Below are 23,942 nucleotides of genomic sequence, written 5' to 3'. Positions count from 1 at the left end.
ATATTTATTTTATTTCTTGATATTAAAAATAATGCAAGTGAACTTTTTCTTTAATGAAATGGAAATACTAAATGCACTACTTTTGGCAAAATATCACTAAAATTCCATGCCCTCTATTTTGTACTGCAGGATTCGGGGTTAAGATTTCATTATGTTGCTGCTGGTGAAAGAGGCAAACCACTTATGCTGCTGCTTCACGGATTTCCAGAATTCTGGTAAACTTACCAACCAACTTTTTCTTTTGCAGTAAGGACTTGGCTAATCACAGTGTCATTTTCTTGTTAAGACTTTTAATCGACCTTACTTTATGGTCTCTTACCCAGTTATCCTTCCTGAATGCTCCTGAATCACAGGGATGGTTTTCCCTCTATTCTAAAGAAATGTGCATGGTACCAGGCTAATTTCCTTCCCTTCCCTCCCTCCCTTCCTTCCTCCCTTCCTTCCTCCCTCCCTTCCTTCCTTCCTTTCTTCCTTCCTTCCTTCCTTCCTTCCTCTTTCTCTCTTTCTTTGTGAAAAATTAAAAGAAGTATTGTTTAGTGTTTCAAATTTCTGAACTAGCTACAAAACAGTTTTTATAGTATCTACTGTGGACAATGTGCCACATTGGGCAGGGCAAGGAGATTGAAAAGAAACCAAAGGTAGAGTGCCTAGTATCTGGAAGGTCTGAGAGAAGCCTCAGGTGAGGGGAAAGTGGAGAAAGAAGAGGACTCTTGGAAACTGAGGGTGAACTACTTCCTATGCATGTAGCAACAGGCTCATATGAATGCAGGATAAATTAAGGACCTAAATATTTCACATTAGGAAGAAACCTATAACCAAAAATATACAGTTGCTAGTTACCTAGGAGAAAATGTTCTGTTCTCCTTTGAACCTCACAGAGCCAAATAAGTACAGATGAAAACAACATATGATTAAACTTTTAAAAAATGAATTTCTTTTTAAAAGATGCTACATATGGTGGTGAAAGATAACCGGGCTTTTGATAACACAGGGCTATGATCTTGAGACAGTCCATGAACTAAATGCAAAGAAATGGATGAAAAATAATCATATCCTCTGAGCTGACTGAAAGGCAGAATATGTTGTATCTTTTGAAAGGTCTGGGATGATGCCCTGTCCCCAAATTTCTCCCTTATTATCACTCTTAACACCTAGAATTTCACCATTACGTATTCTGCACCTCCTTCACAGTTTTAAAGATTTTGTGTTATCCAGAGTCCTGACTTAAAATGCATCTAGCTCTCAAAGAGATCTGACCCTAATACACTTTAGTTAATACGTTATCAGTGAGAGAGACTTCATTAATAAATACATTGAGAATGCTAGTGCATGAGGAAGTATTAGGTATTGAGGAAAAGAATGTAGTGTGGCAAAACCCCATGTACCTCATCATTTTTCCAGAGCAAAAAGTCTATAGATGTCTTTTTCTGAGATTTTTCACCTCATGAAGATTTTTCTCCCCCTGTATTCGCCTACATGAATAAACATAAGTCGTTTTCATGTTAAACTTTTATCTGTTCTTCCATCTGGAGACAACTTAATTAGGTGGTAAACAGCCCAGTACAATTCAAGCATATGTATGTAGACTCGTTTAGTGGAGTGCTTGACATGATTGGCTCACAATAAAATCTAAGTCTGAAGCTTTAGTCAAATCTGCATAAAGTAACATAGGCGGTGAATTCTGGCTTAATCACTTACTCTGCAGGATCCTGCACAATCTTCTGCAATAATCTTGCAGAGTTGTTGTGAAGATAAAGAGAGTCAAAATATGCAGAAGGCCTTTCACATAGCCCCAGTGAATACTCAATAAATGTTCATTTTCTTCATTCCCATTCACTCAGTGTGGAGAGCCCTGCGCCAGCACTAGCATCCGCCATGCATTTATTAATAAAGTCCCTTTCCCTGATGAAGTATTAACTAAAGTGCACTGAGATCATACCTCTTTGAGAGCTAGCTGCATTTTAAATCAGGACTTTGGATAATACAAAATCTTTAAAACTCTAAAGGATGTGAAGAGTATGCAATAGTGGAATTCTAGTTTGAAGAGTGAGAGTAACAGAGACGTTTGGAGACAGGCGATTGTCCCAGACCGGTGAAAAACTAATTTTCTGAATGCTGCAGCTGGTGCTAGTTAACGTTTACGGACCATCCACTGTGTGCCAGGCACTCTTCTAAGTGTTTTACTAACATCTCATGTAAACCTCACAGCTGCCCTTCTGAAATTGGCGCGGTCAAAAAGTAAGGCACACCTCACTTTTGAGCCTCAGAGCTGCCCTCTTCTGCTTGTCCTCAGGACATAGGAATGATAATCATCTGATATCAAGCAGTGCTTTTCACCCTTCAAATTTCACACCTTATAGAACAATTCAAGAGGGTGTTCAAAGTTAGCTAACCATGCAAGAACACCTCACTCTAACATTCTGGACCATCATTCTAAATAAAATTCATGATATGTTGCCGTGGTGGAGGGGGGTTGATATTTAACTTTTTAGAAAGAAAAGATTTAAAAGCTATTCTGTCACCACCTCATATCAACCCCAGTACTTGTCCATGCTCTTTTCTCTCCTGAAACTTCACTTCTTTACATGTGGAACAGTCTACCAGGAAGATAAACATAAACTACAACCTCTTCAGCCGACTGGTAATTGTTTTGAAGAAACAGCAAATAACAATGATACCCTTTTGATAGAGGACAATTGGTGCTTTCTGTCATATTTAAGAATGATACCTTTGTACATTTTTCACAGCATTGTCCCTTTATTTACTCTTCATAAGAGCCCTCTGGCAAAATAGAAATGCCTGGTGGTTCTTGTACGTGTCCTCTAATCTCTAGGGGATGGGACAGCCTGGGAGAGGCCCAGCACTGGTCCTTGGACATCAGTCCCATTTGCTCTGGCAAAGTCAAGTCTTGGATGTGTTACTCCAGAAACACCCTTGCCATGACTTAAAGACAACAACAATGAACCCCTCATAGCTCAGTTACGCAGACAGCATATTGAATTCACTAAGCTTTCCTGGCACTTGATCTGAAAGCTACCCAGGTGTTTAGGGTAAGTCCAAAAGCAACTACATGGAGATTGCTGATAATCAGAAACCTCTGTTTGACTGTCATACCCTAAACCAAGACCTCAGTGTTGAGCCTTTGTCTTTCCTTCCATTCAAACTGCCGCTATTAACTATTAGGAATCTAGTCAATTCCATTCAGGTGCTCCATTCAGGAAAGGGTCAAATAAATCCAGAGTTTAGGACAAAGCTGTTTTGATTAAGCCACTTCCAGTCTCTCTCTTGCTTTCCTCTTTTTTCAAAAGCCCCTTCCCTTGCATTTCTATCTTCTTTAAAAGCCAAAAACAACAAAGCAAGAAACTCTTGTCTGACATTTCAAACCAATTTAAATTTACATTATAAGTATAAATATTATTCCTCTGTTAATCAAGTTTTGTCTAAGTACATATGGAACTATAAGCTTATTTGTAGATCAAGTAGGTCAAGATATTTGATACTGTGAAAACAAAATAATCATCAATTGTTAATGTGTGTAAAAATGATTCTAAACAGAAAAGCACTATACACATGCCATATATTATCTGCACTTATCATCATTACCTAAGAATAGCTGTTGAGAATTGGTGACATTTAATATTAGATATTACATGGAAACAATAAAAATTCTGGGTCTTCTTTCTTAAATCTAAAGGAAACATCAAACAAGATCTGCATCTCTGAGACTGTTAGCTAAATTATCCCAAAATAAAGTTATTTGTCAGGAGATGGTTTTTCTCCCACTCTCTCTCCACCTCAATTTGCATCGCTTTTAAAAATATTTGGAGCTGATGCAGGCAGTTTCTTTGAGTTGTCTTCATCACCAGCTGTATGGAATGCATTCGTCATTACTCAAGTGCTGAGGCAAGGGAGGGCTCTTGGTACACACAGCTGAGCACAGAGGCTGATGACTATGGCCTTTTCTCTTTTGTGAAGGGGAAAAGGATATTCTACATCTGAATGTGGCTATCCTGGTAAACCAGAAGCCCTCTTATGTCAAGAGTAATCACTAGGAAGGGGGTTGGTTTTTTAGAAGTGTCTTCTGCTATTACCAAACGTACCAGAAAAAAAAAAAAGTGGATGAAAATAGCAAGCTTTGTTTCTTTGTAATATTTTTAGGAGTTACTGATTTCTTTTTTTAAGTAGGCTCCATGCCCAACATGGGGTTTGAACCCATGACCCTGAGATCAAGCGTTGCACGCTCTATGGACTGAGTCAGCCAGTTGCCCCTGAGTTACTGATTTTATAATATGTTTCATTTCTGTGTCAAGGGATTCAATTTTGTTTACTATCATATGAATGAAATGCCCATCAGTCTATCCCTGGGGTGATTTCCTTTTCAGCTTAAAGTGTGAATCAAATATGCTTTATTTGTGAATTCTGGGAAGGTTACATTTAAGATTTTTTTTTTGCAATTTATTAAGATAGCAGCTGCCCTATTTCTTAGAAATGTTGAAGATATTGTTTGGCTCCTCTCATGGATGGCAGCAATAGTTGAATTTCTTTGCAAGGCAATTTAAATTATCAATAAGAGAATGAAATATGCAGGTATTATGTTTGCATAATCTCTAATGCAATTTTAAATGTAAAATATTGCAGGATTCTACACGCTACTTTGAGTCAAATTTCTACCTTGAAATCTCTCACTAAATGAGTTCTAAATGAAGACATACTTAAGATATTAGAACAATGCACTTTTTCACAGACATTAACTATAAATTCCCCAACAGGAACTTGGGAACTTCAGTCGTCCTTGCCTCACGGTTTGAACTGGGGCCGAGTTCTGTTGAGCAGCTGGTCCTTCTAGCACTATCAACACTCAGTCCCTCCACTCGTTTGTTTCGCTTATGCAACATATCTTTACTGAGCACCTACACAGTCTAAATATTCTACCAGGCAGTTGAGGGAGCTCCCATTCCAGTGGAAGCACCAGACACACCAGATTGTTATAAAGCACATGCCCAGTCGCCTGAAGAGTGTATGTGCAAATGGGAGAGTAAGAAGGGTCCCAGCCAACCCGCCAGTAAAGGTGGGGGCCTGCGAGGTCTCCTGGAAGTGGAGATGCTCAGCATGAGGAGTTCAGTGAAGGGGAAAGGGCAGGAATTATGGGGAGTAGGGAAATGGCTGAGAGGGATGATGTTGCAGACAAAGGACATCAGAAGAACAAAGTCAAAAGCAAAAAGCAATATTGCCACTGGATCACTGCAGGGGGCTTCCCTCTGTGTGGGCAGGGTACCATGGACTCAGGACAGACTACCTGGGTTTGAATCCTAGGTCTGCTCTTTGCTAATTCTGTGACCTTTGGCAGGGCAATTAACCTTTTTTGTGCCCCTGAAGGTCAACTGTGGGGATAATAATATAATAATACCTACTTCATAGTTTTGTTTTGCAGATCAACATTACTATATGTGAAGCACTTAGAATTGTGCATGGCATGTACTAAGAAGGATATAACTGCCAGCTTTTTTCATTATATAGCAAATGACTAAGAGTGTAAAGTAATCAGGCTGGAAGTTTGGGCCTTAGTCAAATCTTGGAGGTTTGGTCTGCCACAATGACAAGCTTGAGCTGCATGTTATGAGTATAGGTAGACCTTGTTTTATTGTGCTTCACAGATACTGCATTTTTTGGGTTTTTTTTTTTCCACAAATTGAAGGTTTGTGGCAACCCCATGTAGAGCAAGGCTGTTGGAGTCATTTTTCCAACAGGTTTTCTCATTTTGTGTCTCTATTTTGGTAATTTTTGGTAATTTTTGCCATATTTCAAACTCATTATTATTATTACATTTGTTATGGTGATCTGTGATCAGTGATCTTTGATGTTCCTACTGTAATTGTCTTGGGGTGCCATAAACCACACCTATATGAGATGGTGAATTGAGGATGCATGTTGTATGTGTTCTGCCTCCTTCACCAATAACCGCTTCCCCCATCTTGCTCCCTCTCCTTGGCTCTCCCTGTTCCCTGAGACACACAATATTGAAATTAGGCCAGTTAATAATCTTACAGTGGCCTCTAAATATTCAAGTGAAATGAGGAGTCCCATATCTCTCACTTTAAATCAAAAGCCAGAAATGATTGTGAGGAAGGCATGTCAAAAGCTGAGACAGGCTAAAAGCTAGGCCTCTCCCACCAGTTAGCCAACTTGTGAATGCTACGAAAAATTTCTTGAAGGAAATTGGAAGTGCTACTTGAATGAAGACACAAATGATAAGAAAGTGAAACAACCTCATTTTTGATATGGAGGAAGTGTCAGTGGTCTGGTTGGAAGATCAAACCAGCCACAACATTCCCTTAAGCCAAAGCCTAATCCAGAGACAGGCCCTAACTCTCTTCAATTCTGTGAAGGCTCAGAGAGGTGAGGAAGCTACAGGAGAAAAGTCTGAAGCTAACAGAGGTTGGTTCGTGAGGTTTAAGAAAAGAAGTCATCTCCATAACAGAAAAGTACAAGGTGAAACAGCAAGTGCTAATGGAGAAGCTGCAGCGAGTTATGCAAAGATCTAGCTCAGATCATTCATGAAGGTGGTTACAATAAACAATAAATTTTCAATGTAAATGAAACAGCCTTCTATTGGAAGAAGATGCTTTCTAGGACTTTCTTAGCTAGGTAGAAGTTAATGCTTGGCCGCAAAGTTTCAAAGGACAGGCTGACAATCTTGTTAGAGGTTAATACAGCCGGTTACTTGAAGTTGAAGCCAATGCTCATTGATTATTCTGAAAATTCTAGAGCCCTAAAAATTATGTAAATCCATTCTGCCTGTTTTCTATAAATGGAACAACAAAGCATGGATGACAGCACATCTGTTTACAACATGGTTTGCTGAATATTTTAAACCCACTGTTGAGACCTACTGCTCAGAAAAAAAAAAAAAAAGATTTATTTCAAAATATGACCACTCATTGACAATGCACCTGGTCACCCAGGAGCTGTGATGGAGCTGGTTTTCATGCCTGCTAACACAGCATCCATCCTGCAGTCCATGGATCAAGGAGTGATTTCTACTCCTGAAGTCTTATTATTGAAGAAATACATTTCGTAAGGCTATATCTGCCATGGTGATGTCTCTGATAGATCTGGGGGCAAAGTAAATTGAAAACCTTCTGGAGAAGATTCACCATTCTAGATGCCATTGAGAACATCCATGATTCAAGGGACGAGGTGACAATATCAACATGAAGAGGAGTCTGGAAGAAGTTGATTCCAGCCCTCATGGGTGACTTGGAGAGCTCAGGACTCCAGTGGAGGCAGAAACTGCAGAGGTGGTGGAAACAGCGAGAGGACTAGAAGCAGCAGGGGAGCCTGAACATGTGACTGGACGCCTGTGATCTCATGATTGAAATTTCACCACTGAGGAGCTGCTTCTCTTGGATGAGCAAAGACAGTGGTGTCCTGAGCGGGAATCTACTGCTGGTGAAGATGCTGTGAAGATGGTTGAAATGACAACAGAGGATTTAGAATATGACATACACTTTAGTTGATAAAGCACCACAGGGCTTGAGAGGACCGACTCCAAGTGTGAAAGAAGTTCTGCTGTGGGTAAGATGCTAGCAAACAGCATCACACGCTACAGAGAAATCGTTCATGAAAGAAAGCGTCAACCGACGTGGCAAACTTCATTGTTGTGTTATTTTAAGAAACTGCCACAGCACCCCCAGCCTCCAGCCCCCACCACCCTGGTCAGTCAGCAGCCATCAACATGGAGGCAAGACCCTCCAGCAAAAAGATTATAATTCACTGGAAGTTCAGATGATGGTTAGCACTTTATTGACAATAAAGTATTTTTTTCTTTTTTGGATTTTATTATGTTTTTAATTATAATTCTAGTGTAGTTAACATACAGTGTTATATTAGATTTAGGTGTACAATATAGTGATTCAACAGTTCTATACAAGCAATACTTTTTAAATTAAGATATATACATTGTTTTTTTAGACATAAGGCTATTACACACTTAATAGACTACAATGTAAACATAACTTTTATACTTACTTTATCGTGATATTTGCTTTATTGTGGTGGTCTGGAACCCCACCTGCAATACGTCTGAGATATGCACGTAATAGGGATTCAAGAAAAGATGTTAAGCAGCGAAATTACATGACAGAGTTTATGTTTCTGGGACCTCAGTCTGGTTTTGTAGAAGATAGCGCTGAAGGGAATGAAATGCATACAGACCAATCGATAGGTTGCTGCATTAATGGAGGCCTGAATTAAGGTAATGATATTAGGGATGGACAGGAAAAGTGATTAAATAAATATTTAAAAGGTTAAATATGCAGAACTCTATTGATTAGGCATGAGGTAATCCCTAAAGGGGGAAGAGTTAGGCTCCAGTTACAAAGACATAAAAAAATCAATTGAAAATTTTAAGTAAGGCTAATGAGAAAATAATATCTTATGTGTTGACAAATGGGTATCTTTGAGGAAATAAACTGCTTATTTGTTACAACCTAAAGCCAAGGTTAGTAAGATTGCTATGACCTCACTAAGAAACATAGTTTTTATTAACATTTTTAAATCTGTCTTCATTGGTAATGCTTTTGCAGATTTTCACAAATCATAGATATCCTAATAATAGATCAAAGATTCTGAATCCATGCATAATACAGATACGTGTCTGACACTCTTCCTGATGACCTGTTAATGTAAAGTGCATACTTTGTTTCATTGATCTTATTGCTTTGTGACACTTCACATTGCAGTCTCTCTCACTATTGGCTTATAATAGCAGATCCCTTGGTACACTTGCCTATTGCACTCCAAAAATCTTTTCAGACAGTTATCTCCTATTGGCTTGTGTCAGATAATTCTACACTGTTTCCATGAACAGATGTGCATACAGATCCATTTTTTAAATGCATATTTGGAGTCCCACAACATAGTGAGTCACTTTGAAAAATCCACGTCTTTTTTCTTCTTCTTTGTTATCCAAAATGGTTTTGCTTGTTTGAAGAAGAAAATATCATGGATCAGGGTGCCTAACTGGCTCAGTCAGTAGAGCATGAGACTCTTGATCTCGGGGTTGTAAATTTGAGCCCTACGTTGGGTGCAGAGATTAAAAAAGAAAAAAAAAAAGAAAAAAATCTCATGGATCTTGGTATTTCATTTAATTCTGCAGTTCCATGATCAAGCACAGGGGAACACCTGGCCCTGCAGACGCCTCCAGGACTTGGCTGTAGCATATTGGCCATTCCTTTTTTTTAAGATTTTATTTATTTGAGAGAAAGAGAGAGCACAAGCAGGAGTGGGGGGTGGGCAGAGGGAGAGGGAGAAGTGGATTCCCCGCTGAGTGGGGAGCCCGACGCCAGGCTTGATCCCAGGACCCTGAGATCATGACATGAGCCGAAGTCAGAAACCTAACCCACCAGCCACCCAGGCGCCCCAACGCTGGCCATTCTAATTGATCATGACAATGCCATTTTGGCTGTTAAGAGTGTGGGGGTTTTTTTGTTTTTGTTTTTGTTTTTGTTTTTAAGATTTATTTATTTGAGAGAGATTGAGCACAAGCCGGAGGGGCATAGGGAGAAGGAGAGAGAGAGAGAATCTCAAGCAGACTCTGCACTGAATGCAAGCCCAATGCAGGGCAAGATCACACGACCCTGAGATCATGACCTGAACTGAAACCACGAGTTGGATGCTTAAATGATTGTGCCCCCAGGTGCCCCTTAAATGTTTTTAATATCACACTTGCTTGTACTCATTCAGGATCTTCTCCATAGAAGCATTTGTAAGTACAGATTCCCTGATAGCTATAAGCATTATTTAAGAAAGCCTAGAAAATTGATTTCTTAAGTACATATAGAAGTATATTGGTTTTAGTATCAGATATTTCATAGTTTCTGTAAATACTGGCCCTCTGTTACACCCCACTGGAGCTGGTAAAAAAAAATAACAGTAAATTTTTATAAAGAACTACAGTGTTCCCTTCCGAAACACATCCCTTCCTCTGGCTCACAGATGGCTATATAACCTTTCTCAAAATAGACAGTTTCTTATAATTGTCCACTTAGAAAAGATGTAATGTTACTCTCTGGATTCACTACTGTGGTATTTTTAATGTTTCTTATTTCCTGCAGGTATTCTTGGCGTCACCAACTAAGGGAATTTAAAAGTGAATATCGAGTTGTAGCACTTGATCTGAGAGGCTATGGAGAAACAGATGCTCCCATTCATCGAGAGAATTATAAATTGGACTGTCTAATTACAGATATAAAGGATATTTTAGACTCTTTAGGTAGGTCAGTTTAAAAAAAATAGTGTAGTCCTTTTTAAGGGACTAACATTCCAAAAATTGTGAATTGGTAACCTCATTTCTTGGGAGAAGGCATTTTCCATTTACCTGAGCTGTTGTCTGGATCCTGTCCCCATGGTTTTGGGTGTACAGCCGAAAATATTTATAGAGGAAATTGAAAATAATACATCTGGAATGACGATTCAGTCCACCAGCCAAGAATGAGTTCGAACATTTGTTGTTGTTGTTGTTTTTATTTTATTATGTTATGTTAATCACCATACATTACATCATTAGTTTTTGATGTAGTGATATACGATTCATTGTTTTCGTATAACACCCAGTGCTCCATGCAGAACGTGCCCTCTTTAATACCCATCACCGGGCTAACCCACCCCCCAGCCCCCTCCGCTCTAGAACCCTCAGTTTGTTTCTCAGAGTCCATCGTCTCTCATGGTTCGTCTCCCCCTCTGATTTCGAAAATTTGTTTTTAAAAGTATTTCTAATGTATGCAATTTATTATTTTCAGAATTATTGGAAATTTGATTCTTGTACTCAGAAAATTTATTTCTTCAGAATCCACATCTAAATAATCATTTAGATGCAGAAGCACTTACACTATCTTCTTTTTTTTTTTTAAGATTTTTATTTATTTATTTGAGAGAGAGAGAGCACAAGCAAGAGGAAGAACAGAGGGAGAAACAGGCTCCCCACTGAGCAGGGAGCCCGATGTGGGACTCCATCCAGAACCCTGAGATCATGACCTGAGCCAAAGGCAGATGCTTAACCAACTAGGCCACCCAGGCACCCCGCACTATCTTTCTTATATTGATCAGCTAGTGCCACAATATTATTGTGTAACAAACATGCCAAACTCAGTGGCATATAGCCATAGGCATTTATTCAATGCTCATGGGTGTGCAGGTCAAGTGTAGGCTGGACCACTGGGTCTTTACCTCAGGTTACAGGTCCTGCTGGGACTGGCTTCTCCCTCTGAGTTAGGCTGGAACCCAAGCTAAAGGGGAGTAGCTACCTAGCGGTAGCTTTTCCTCTTCTCCTGGCAATGGCAGAAATGGCAAGAGGGTGAGCCCAGATGCAGAAACATATTTCAAGTTTCTGCTTGCAGCACATTGGTCAAAGCAAGTCAGATGGCTGAGTCCAAAGTCAAGTCAGACTCCCACCATATGACCAAAGCAAATCACAGGACTAAGTCTAATATCAAAGGGGTAGCAATGTATACTCCTTTTATGGCAGTGGGGAGGGGGGAGGAGTAAATACTTTTTAACAATAATTGAATCCACTACATCTTTTTTGACTAAAACCCAGCTGCTACCATGGTATGTTAATGGAGCTAATATTGTAAAAAAACCATGAAATCAAATTAAAGGCCTTTTCTACAATAATCTAAAGAGAGCATGGATCTGGCCAATATTCCAAGAGGAGAAAAAAAAATGGATAAGGTCTGGGGGTATCAATGCAGTGTTGTCATTTAGTCTGATTACAATAAAATAGACTCAAAGACATTGATTTCCGGTAGCCATATTTCATTTCTCTTCGGTGGTAATTCAGTCAGCCTTGGCCTAAATTTGTCTTCATGCAATTTTCTAGGCAAATCGATAATATAATCTTGCTTATGACCTAATTATGTGTAATCTTTACCACGGTTTTCCAAACTCAGGTTTGTGCGACTAGAGCTGAGCTATTTCAGGTTTTTAAAAAAATTCAGGTTCCTGGGAGAGATTCTGAATCTGTAGGTCTAGAATGGAGGTTGGACATCTAAATTTTCTAAAAAGCTACTTAGGTGATTCAGACATACAGGTTTTGGAAACACCAAACTCAGTATCTGCCTAAGTGCATAATTAGAGTCAGATTATGGGAAGATTAGTTTCAGAAGTATACCCATTTTATGTAAGGTAATGATGCATCCACCTTCAATGACATCAACATTTTTTTTTCTCCATTACAGGATATAGCAAATGTGTTCTTATTGGCCATGACTGGGGGGGAATGATTGCTTGGCTAATTGCCATCTGTTATCCCGAAATGGTGATGAAGCTTATCGTTATTAACTTCCCTCACCCAACTGTATTTACAGGTGAGTTTGAATTTTAATTAAAACATCTTTGCTAAAATAACAATTCACTATTGTCACTGACGCTTTGGATTAAAAACAGCAAAATTTGAATAGCATAGTATTTTTTTAATTAAATGACTAAAATATGATATTAGCATATAACAATGTCAGATACGTTGACTTTATTCCACAAGAGTCTGAGAAATCATAGCTTCATATTTGCTTGCATAATTTTATTTTTTTTAGAGAATATTTTACTGCTAACTTGGAAAGGGATAAAGGGAAAAAGATGCAGTAACATTACTTTGACAGTAATGAATCTTGACAACCTAGAAATAAATTCTCCTCTTGCCTGACTGCTTCGGCTATCAGGAATGACAGCATTCTTTAAAGCCATAGTTCTCAAATTTTGAGTTTCAGGACTCTTTTATACTCTTAAAAAATATTAAAGACCCATTGAGTTTTTGATAATATAGGACATATATAAAAATATTTACTGTATTAGAAATTTAAAATGAGAAAAATTTAAAATTATATATTAATTCATTAAAAAAAATAAATCTAGTTCCTGTTAACATGATTAACATCTTAATGAAAACTAGTTACATCTTCCCAAACAATTTTAGTGAGAAGAATGTCATTGTTTTACATTTTTGCAAACCTCTTTAATTTTTGGCTTAATAGAAGACAGCTGGATTCTCAGATCTGCTTCTGCATTCAATCTGTTACAATATGTTGTTTGAATTGAAGTGTATGAAGAAATCTGGCCTCACACAGACTTGTAATTGGAAAAGGGAAGAGTATTTTAATAGCCTTTTCAGATAACTGTGGATTTTCTTCTTTAATACTACACCAAACTAAAAAAATTGGTGGTTTCTTAAAGGTTAGTAACAATGTAGAATCTGATGTCATATTAATGAACTTTTTGTACTCTGTTACATTAAAATCCATTAGTCTCTCTAGCACTTTGAATGGATTTTTTACCCATGCATGATTTTGCATCATCATGCATTGGAAGATATTGGTCCATTGAGTTATTCAGATCTTCCATACTTTGACACATTTTATTATATTATATCAAAGAATCACATTAACTAATATTGCCCCAATGTCATCAAAAAGTTGTTGAGTATTGCAAAGCTGTCATGCTCACAGTAGCAAATACCCATCTCTAAATTTCTAATTTTCATTTGAAAGCTTGAATTTTGTTGTTGGCAACAAATGCTGTTGATTGTTTTCCCCCAAGTGACAGGCTCACTTTGTTCATTTTCAAGAGACTATCTGTCAAATACTCAAGTCTGACTGGTGATAATTTATTAGTCATCCTTTCAAGTAAAAAATGGTATTCCATAAGAAATGCAGCTAATTCAACTAATCAACTCAAAGAATTGCAGAAGTGCTGTTCCTTCAGACAACCATTGTACTTGGGTGTTCAACAGAATTGCTTTGTGTGTACTTTCTGTGTCATCTCAATGTTCAAAGGACATGTACACAAAGGTTGAAATTTAATAAAATTAATAATTTTTGCTGTTTTATCTAGGGCATTCCTAAGTGAAACTGGCACTTAATTTTATGTATTTATGTATTTGTTTGCTGCAAGTGTGTGGTGGTGAAGCATACAATGACTGCTAGTATTGTTTAGCGTCACTACCTTGATTTGTGCTCAGGCAGCAATGGCTTTATCTACCCTTGCTTTCATACCATGAGCACAAAGGTCCACAAATGAGAAAATAATGTCTTAGTATTGTAATGAGATGGTTTTGACTGTCTGGATTGTTTAAAAAGGTCTTAGGGATCCCCAGGGTCCGTGTGGGCTATACTTTGAGAACCCCTGCTATAATAAAGGGAAGTCTTAAATCCTCAGTGTTTAAAGACCAGGCACATTTTTATTCCGTTTTGGCAAAAACTATCATCTTGTCCTCTTTAACTACCCTTGTCAAGTTTTCTGAGTTTCAGGTACTGCTATGACTCACAGCAGCCCTCTAGGGAACAAAAAATTCTGTTGGGAATGTCTACATAAGGGAGAAAGGGAACGTGACTACATAAATGTTGTACAGTGTAAGTGTAAGAGTTGAATTTTATTTTATTTTTTATTTTTTAAAAGATTTTATTTATTTATTTATTTATTTATTTATTTATTTATTTATTTGAGAGAGAGCAAGAGAGCATAAGCAGGGAGAGTGGCAGAGGGAGGAGAAACAGGATCCCCGCTGAGCAGGGAGCCCAATGTGATGCGGACTCGATCCCAGCGCCTTGGCCTCATGACCTGTGCCAAAGGCAGATGCTTAACCAACTGAGCCACCCAGGTGCCCCAAGAGTTGAATTTTAGATATATATACAATTGTCCTATTTCTATTGAGGCGATAGCATGGATGCTTAGGATTCAAATATCAAACTGAAATTCACTATATTTTTCTCAGTTGCATTAAGTAGGAAAAGTTGTGCTACGTGCTTGTTCCATTGATTGGGACCCTTGAGTAAATGTTATTTTTGTGATGTTGCTAAAAGGAAAAAATTGTAATTGGTCATTTCAGCAAGAAGATTCTTGAAATATTTCTAGAATTGTTTTATCCAGCCTAGGTTCAACCCTAGTCAGGTTAATATAAGGTCTTCAAGTAATATGCCTATATTTAACCCTTAATTATATTAATATCTCTTAATGTAGGGCTGAATAAATTTTGTTCAATGACGACTTTACAAAAAGTATAGCATAACTTACCTGAGAATTATAGTTCCAAAAATTCCAACCATGTTAACACTAACCATGTTAGTTACAAAATTAGAAATAAGAAAAAAGTGACTTCTATAGCAAAGAAAATAAAAATAGAGTGCACAAGAAACAAGTATGCACACTTAATATGTGTGATTATACTACTCTCTAGTTTAAAGCTTCAGTGTCTTTCCAAAGCCCTTAAAAATCCATCTCCTCTGGCCCTCCCTGACTGGGCTTCTGCTTTGCTCTCTGACTCATCTCATGCCACCTCTCACACCTCATTCACTATACACCGGTCACATTGATGTTCTTTCTGCTTCTTAAATGTGCCAAGCCCAGGACCTACTTTCTGTTCCTGGCTTTTCTTCCTAGATCTTTGCATAGCCGACTCCCTCTTACCATTCAGGAATCAGTCCACATGTCACATCCCCAGAGAAGCCTATTTTGATCACCTCTGCTAAATAATAGTCCCTCCACATCACCCAATCATCACTCTCAATCAGATTACCCTGTTTTAATTTTCTTTATGGTATTGTTGCTATCTAAAATGATCTTTTAAAGTATCGATTACTTATTGTATAAGTTCCTTATTAACGGGAACCTCTTCTGTCTTGTTGACTGCTAACTCCCCTTACATACAGTAGATATTCAAATATTCCTTGAATGAATGAATTTTCTAGATACATGAATGAACTTATAGGAAACACTTTAGTTTCTGTTGAGGTCAAATGAATAAGGTATTCAAATCTGCCTGCAAAGAAAGTCTTTTAAACAACAGAAAATTACCTCCCCATAAATCCCTAGGAAAAGTGTGAGGTCACTGAAAATAACCTTGGAGAAAAGGCAGTGTTGTTTGTGTTTCCTGTTCCTTTCTGAGTCAAGACTTCATAAAATGAAACTTTTTTATTTAAAGTGCTATAAATTTTCTAAATACTTGAAATATCCATAATCAAATACAAGAACATAGAAATTGTTTCAAAGAGAAATATGCAGAAGACTTACTTGTGGATTCTTTTTTCATCTCAAGGGTGAAATTGCCTTAGAATGAAGTTCTTTCAATAGTAAGTAATTTATACCCCTTGGATAAGGTCTAACGTGGCATTTTAATTTCAGAATATATTTTACGACACCCTGCCCAGCTGTTCAAATCCAGCCATTATTACTTCTTCCAAATACCATGGTTCCCAGAATTTATGTTCTCAATAAATGATTTCAAGGTAAGTCAAATATGGTGATGGATGTTAACTAGATTTATTGTGGTGATCATTTTACAATGTATACAAATATTGTATTATGTTGTATACCTGAAACTAATATAATGTTATATGTCAATTATACCCCAAGATTAAAATTGAAAAACTGGAGCCCAAGAAGATGACAAAATTAGGAAGTTAAAAATAAAAGATAGGGGCACCTGGGTGGCTCAGTTGTTAAGCATCTGCCTTTGGCTCGGGTCATGATCCCAGGGTCCTGGGATCGAGCCCTGCATCGGGCTCCCTGCTCCGCGGGAAGCCTGCTTCTCCCTCTCCCACTCCCCCTGCTTGTGTTCCCTCTCTTGCTGTGTCTCTCTCTATCAAATAAATAAAATCTTAAAAAAAATAAAAGATAGACAGATGCACTAAAAAAAGGAGGAAAGAAAGAAAGAAAAGAAAAAAAAGAAAGAACTGGTCCTGCTTATGTTATCTGGTTTGTCTAAAATAATCATTTATTGATTATTGTGATATGATGCCCACTGCTAGGCATTTCCTCCTATGTAAGAAAAAAAAAGGTTAAATCAAGCAAATAATGTATTAATGAAAAACATTAAAGTGCATCCTTCAGAAAGAAAAATAGGCAAATGCTAAAATTTAATAATTTCTAAGACCTCATCTATAGGCTAACTTATTTTTACAGTCTCTGTATATTTGAGTGCCTGGTTATTGTTCAATTTTTTTGTGAGAGCCTGTGCCCCTATAGGCGTACCTCTTTTCAGAGAACATTCCATGGGGAGACAAGGGAATATGAATGCCAGGTGAGAGAGTTTGACATAACAGAAGTGGAGGCCTTTGGGTGTAAACAAAACCCTGAAACAAAGTAAGTGTGTGGGAATTGGTGTACCATATACACGGACAACCAGGAGTCATGTGTTGTATCTATTTCTTGAAAGTTTATCGAATGCTTCTTGTATATCTGGTGTGGTGTTAGATATTTAGGGAGGCTTTAGAAAAGACAATATTATTTTACTTGGAAATACTTCTGTATATATCTCTGACAGATAAGGACATTTTTTTAACAAATAACTCCAATACCATTATCAAACCTAACAAAATGAATACTTACTCCCTACTATCATTTAATATTCAAATTTCCATTCCATTGGATTTCCATTCAAATTTCCTTAACACTTTATTTGTTTGAATCAGGAACCAAACAAGGTCCATACATTGTATTTGATTGTTATGGTTTTTTCAGGCTATAACAGTTCCTTCTTTTTTTTTAACACCATTTTTTTATTGAAGAAATTTCATATTTGTTTATTTGTTCTGAGGAATGATCCACATTTTGGATTTGGCTAACTACTTCATCATGGTGTTATTTAACTTGTTCTGCTAACCCTTGTTTCTCCTACTTCATGGTTGCTACTAATCTAGAGGCTTGGTTAGGTTGATTTTTAATTTGACAAGAATACTGGCAGGTGGTGCTGTGTATTTCCTAATGCATCACATCAGGGAAGCACCTAGGGTCTAGTTCTCGCAGTTTTACTAACACTAACACTGACCAGTGGGCTCACTTAAATTTATATAGTCAGCCTATCTAAATTTCCTAACAACCTTTCACCAGATAATTTTAGCATACCTTGATCATCACTGCATAGGTCCATTATTTCATTAGGATTCGCAAAATGGTGATTTTCTAATTCTATCATTTTTTTCTGCTTTTATTAACTGGAATTCTTCCTTTTATTAACTAGAATTGTCCATTTCTACTGCTTGGTTATTCTGAAATACAGTTCACACAAGAATGGCAGGATAAATGCTTCATTCTTTACCTTTATAAACAACTTCCAAGGTAATGACTTGGTGACCTAGAAATCTCCAATGACAACCAATGAAGTTTTCTTTTTTTCCATATTATTATGAGCTCATGAGTTTTAAAAATATATTTGACATGTATCAATCAATTACAGTCGTTCTTTTTTATGCTCAGATTGTCTCATATTAGGCAAGTGGAAACTCCTTCAGGTTGGCTCCTGTGTCCTTTTGACATAAATCTTCGGTCAGTAATAGCTTGCTTCCTTAATGTCCTAGGTTCATTTTTTATTTCCTGCTGCAGATCCGGAATCAGTCATTTATTGAAGGAACTCGGGCTCCTATTAGTAGGAAACTGTACTTAGAAACCACAGTCTGGGTGTCAAGGTGATCATTGTTACTGGGTTTTTATTGCTTCTAGACCTTTCCATTGGATAGATATTGTACTTACATATTTTTAGAGTGAAAAAAAATCATGCGTTCTTATTCATATTTCCAAAGCAAAATTAAGACTACAAAGTTTTGTTTAACTTTTATATTTTATAAAAAACATTTATGTGGTTCTAGTCAAAATGCTAATACAAGGTACAGAGAGGTCTCACTTCGGTCTCTGTTTCCTGTTTTTCTGTCTCTATCCTATTTCCTCCCTCCCCATAGGGAAACCATTTTGGTTAGTTTTTGTTTCATTTTTTTATTGTTTCTTTTTTAAAAATATAAGCATATGTGAATGTATTTGTCTACTCCTCCTTACACAAAAGATAACATACTATAAACACTATTTTCCACCCTTTTTTTCCCCCCACTTAAAAATATGTCCTGGGGATCAGCTACTCCATAGCATGTAATCATCTCCATCTTCTTTTTTTTTTTTTTAAAGATTTTATTTATTTATCTGACAGAGAGAGACACAGTGAGAGAGGGAACACAAGCAGGGGGAGTGGGAGAGGGAGAAGCAGGCTTCCCACGGAGCAGGGAGCCCAGATGCTGGGCTTGATCCCAGGACCCTGGGATCATGACCTGAACCAAAGGCAGGTGGTTAATGACTGAGCCACCCAGGCGCCCCTCATTTCCATCTTCTCTTGGAGTATTCAGAAAACATAATACACCATCATCTGTCTATACCATAGTTTATTCAACCAACCCCCAAATGATGGACATTTTTTGTTTCCAGTCTTTTGCTATTACAAATAATGTTTCAATTAATCACCTCCTGTATAAATCATTTCATAGTTTTGTAGGTGTGTTTTGGGGTTGAGGGATCTGCATTTTATTTCATATTTTAAAGATCAATTTATTTATTTTGGAGAGAGAGAGAGAGAGGGTGAGCAGGGGGAGGAGCAGAGGGAGAGGGAGAAAAATCCTTAAGCAGACTCCCCACTGAGCATGGAGCCAGACATGGGGCTCATCCCAGGACCCTGAGATCATGACCTGAGCTGAAATCAAGAGACTGACACTTTACCAACTGAACCACCCAGGTGCCCCGAGGGATTTGCCTTTTAAACAAGAATCCCAATCATTCTAATGCAGGTGATTTAGATCTACACTTTGAGAAATGCTGGTATAGAGCAGTGTTTTTCAAATTGTGGGAGGGGGCCCCTTAGTGAGTCATGAGATCAGTTTCGTGGCTTGCAATATGAATTTTAAAAAATAAAGTAGAACAGAAGTGAATTGAAAATATCACTACTTACTATAATAAGAGTAAGGGATATTTCTTTAAACATTTGTTTCAGAAACGTATGTGTAGGAGTATGAACTGGATCATGCTAAAAAATGTGTTTGTTACTCTGGTTTGTGGTCAAAAAAATTCAAACAATTGTGGGGGGAGGAGAGTAGATTGGTTGTTAGTAAACAGATCAACTACTGTTAGTTAGAATATGGGGGAAGACTAGGGTGGTGATAGTATCTGAGCTTAGGCTTGTAGAATGTGAATAGGCACCCAAAAAAGACAGGTGGCTTTTCCTAAGGGTGAAGTGTACATGGGGGATTTGAAGGGAAGAATATCAAACATCAATCCAGGAAAGCAAAAATGTGTCTAATATGTTTGTAAACAATGAGGTCTTCTACCTGGCTAGAGCAGAAAGGGGGAGTTGTTACTGACACTGACCATTATTCCCTTTCAGAAGCCAAAGGTTTAGTTTATGGTTAGGTAACTAAAAAGTTTTAATTATTGTCTTTTCACTTAAATTAGGCTTTGAAACATCTGTTTACCAGTCACAGCACTGGCATTGGAAGAAAAGGATGTCGATTAACAACAGAAGATCTTGAAGCTTATATTTATGTCTTCTCCCAGCCTGGAGCATTAAGTGGCCCAATTAACCATTACCGAAATATTTTCAGGTCAGTATAATTTCTTTTTAGTTAAATAAAATATTCATTCCCTGAAGAGCCAATATTTTAGTTTTTTCCAAGTTTTATTTAAATTCCAGCTAATTAACATGCAGTGCAATATTAGTTTCAGGTGTAGAATTTAGTGATTCATCACTTACATGCAACACCCGGTGCTCATCACAAGTGCCCTCCTTAATACCCATCACCTGTTTAAGCCATTCCCTCACCACCTCCCCTCCAGTAATCCTCAGTTTGTTCTCTATACTTAAGAGTCTGTTTCTTGGTTTACCTTTCTTTCCACCCCCCCCCACATTCATTTGTTTTGTTTCTTAAATTCCACATATGAGTGAAATCATATGGTTTTTGTCTTTCTCTGACTTATTTCACTTAGCATAATACTCTCTAGCTCCATCCATGTAATTGCAAATGGAAAGATTTCATTATTTTTTATGGCTGAGTAATATTCCAGTGTGTGTGTGTGTGTGTGTGTGTGTGTGTGTGTGTGTGTGTGTACACATATATGTATATATATACCATATATTCTTTATCCATTCATGAGCCAGTGGACATTTGGGCTCTTTCCATAATTTGGAAATTGACAACAGGAAACAACAGGTGTTGGTAAGGATGCAGAGAAAGGGGAACCCTCTTATACTGTTGGTGGGAATGCAAACTGGTGCAGCCACTTTGGAAAACAGTATGGAGATTCCTCAGAAAGCTAGAAATAGAACTACCCTATGATCCAGCAATTGCACCAATAGGTATTTACCCCAAAGGATACAAAAGTACGAATTCAAAGACATACATGCACCCTAATGTTTATAGCAGCATTCTCAACAATAGCCAATATTTTATTTTTAAGATTATGTTCACTGTTTATCCAAAGACTATTTCAAATAACGTGTTCTGATTTTGTAAGCTGCCTAATCTTTTCTTAAGGAAACTTTAAACATGGAAGAGTAGAGAGAATAGTATAATGGATCCCCCATGTAGTTGTCACTTACTTTATCCACAACTCTATCCACTTCTTTACCTTTGTGTTATAGTGAATAGATGTATATTTGTAATCATATTTTTCATGATAATTATTCACTCAAGAAATATTAAGCACTTTCTATGTTCTGGTCTATGCCAGCACTCAAGATATAGTAATAAGCAAAACTAGACAAAGGTCCCTGATCTCACTAGCCAAGTGGGGAAAACGGACATCAAGCATATAACCACAGCAATGAATATATGGTTATAAATAAAGACATTGAGAGAAAGGGATGAGAACTGAACAAATAATGTTTGAACAGAGAAATGAAGAATGAGTTACATATTGACCAGGTAAAGTTGGGGATAGAGGGATTGGCATTCCAGAAAAAGGAAATAGCATGTACCAAAGCTGTGTGGGAAGATAGCGAATTGTGGTTTTAAGTAATACAGTGAAGGCTAATATGGCTGGCACACAGAAGAAGACAATGAAATGAGAACGGGTCCGAGAGTAAGCAGTGGCTGGCCACGCAGAGCCACGGAGACCATATTAAATACTTAAGAGCTATGAATGTGAAGCTAGTAAATGAGTGTTTCAAACAGAAAAGAGAAAAAATCCAATCTGTATTTGGATAAATTCATTCAATGTAAGGAAATTACAGTGGTCCAGGCTAAAGATCATGGTAGCCTGAAATAGTCTGAAGGCAGTGGAAATGGGGAGAATGGGTAGATTTAAGAGATATTTAAGAGGAAAAGTGACAGGGGTTGGTGATGTGTTGGGGGGGGTGAGAAAAAGAGAGATGTCAAGGTTGGCTCCTGAATTCCTGGCTTGAACAGCTATCTGGATAGTCATGCCATTCACTGAGAGAGAAAACACTAGAAGAGAACTGGTTTTGAGGGGGAAGTCATAAACTTTATTGATCTTAAACTAGTTGAGTTTGAGGTGGTACCTCAAATATTCAAATAGGTAGATAGATACAAGGGTTTGGAATTCAAAGGAGAGAATCTGTGATGAAGATATATAAAGTCTTGGTGTCATTGACAGAGACAAATGAGGCTTTTGTTCAGAAGATATTGTCTAGGGAGAAAGTATAGAATGAAAGACAAGATACGGAGATTTGTCTGTTTGGGTTTGGACTCTAGATAGGAGAAAAAGATTTCTCTTAATAATTAGCAACCCACAGCCTGCCTTGAAAAGGGTTTAGAGACTTGAATTTATGCTACCTCCATAGCACTAGAATTATCAGCGAAAACATTATATTTCAATATCATACTAGGCTGGTACACTTTCCCAGCAGAAACAAAGACAGAATTTTTCTGGAGGGTACATTTCAACTCAGACTTACAATATTCCCACAGATAAAGTCCTCTGAAGATGAGTTCGTAATTCAAATTATGAAAAATATGAAGCTACCATTAATGAGTGAGAAAACAACTGCAGAACTCTTAACACAGTTCAAATACTAGAACTAACAGATTATAAAGTATGTTTAAATCATTAAATATATGAAAGAAAAAAATATGAGAAAGAATAGGAAAATATCAAGACAGACTGGAAAGAGCTGAAAAAGAACAAAAGAACTTCTTGAAAAGAAAAATATTGTTATTGAAATCTAAAATTCCATAAATGAGTTAAATAACAGATCAGACAAACTAAAGAGAATTATGAATTGGAAGACAGCTCTGAAAAAATTACCTAGAATCTAGCTTAAAGAATTGAAAATATAAAAGACAGGTTATATTTGATTTAGAGGATGAAAGTAGAAATTATATAGATAGATGATAGATAGATACACACACACACACACACACATATACATGCCAATAATTTTTTTCTAGTAAAATAAATTAGAAATAGAATGTATTATTTTAAAACCAGTAGAGCATGACAAGAAAGCTATCAATTCAAAAGAAGGCAGGAAAGGAGAAAAAGGAAGCAAAGTAAATAGAATGCACAAAATAAGATGTCAAAAACAATTTAAATATGTCAGTAAACACAATAAATATGAATGTATTATACTTACCTGTTAAAAAACTAAATATCAGATTGGATTAAGTCACAATTAAAGCATAAGGACAAAAAAGGGTTGAAAGTAGGAGGATGGAAAAAAGTTACAGTGGGTGTATTTTATTTTATTTAAAGATTTTATTTTTAGGTAATCTCTACACCCAACAAGGGGCTTGAACTTACAACCCTGAGATCAAGTGTTGCATGGTCCACCAACTGAGCTAGCCAGGTGCCCCTATAGTGGGTGTTATTTTAAATAAAATAAAATCTCTCAAACTCTTTGAATAAGGAATCCAAGGGGAGTTAAGAGATTATATGAATTGAGGGGAGAAGCGGTAAACCCAAACCTTCTTTTTTGACTAACAACAACAAAATTTACAAAGATAAATGTAAAAATTTTTGGCAAAACAGATGTTAATTTAAAAAGTATTTGTAGGTACCCATTTATTAAGCAAGGCAATGATTAGAAAGGCAGACTGACATTGCAGAGGCTACAGGTTTATCTCGTAGGATATAGCAGCAACGTTGTCTCAAGTCCATGTTTTGTCATTTGTTTGTTTTTACAA

General features: G+C 37.2%; 1 protein-coding gene across 1 annotated transcript in view; it reads left to right on the top strand.

Annotated features, from left to right (window-relative positions):
- Positions 1–23,942, top strand: part of EPHX4 (epoxide hydrolase 4) — a 40,820-nt gene that overhangs the window by 2,349 nt on the left and 14,529 nt on the right. The window contains exons 2-6 of the mRNA XM_028087681.2: positions 130–215; positions 10,116–10,273; positions 12,237–12,365; positions 16,171–16,274; positions 20,254–20,402. Coding sequence (XP_027943482.1) covers positions 130–215; positions 10,116–10,273; positions 12,237–12,365; positions 16,171–16,274; positions 20,254–20,402 — 626 coding nt within the window. The remainder of the gene's footprint in view (positions 1–129; positions 216–10,115; positions 10,274–12,236; positions 12,366–16,170; positions 16,275–20,253; positions 20,403–23,942) is intronic.

This window comes from Eumetopias jubatus, unplaced genomic scaffold, assembly GCF_037043125.1.
Source record: "Eumetopias jubatus isolate StellerSeaLion01/CBP00866 unplaced genomic scaffold, mEumJub1_p1.0 scaffold_4, whole genome shotgun sequence".
In the NCBI taxonomy this organism is placed as follows: domain Eukaryota; kingdom Metazoa; phylum Chordata; class Mammalia; order Carnivora; family Otariidae; genus Eumetopias; species Eumetopias jubatus.
The sequence above is the reverse complement of the archived record's forward strand: the minus strand, read 5'-3'. Positions and strand labels throughout refer to the sequence as shown.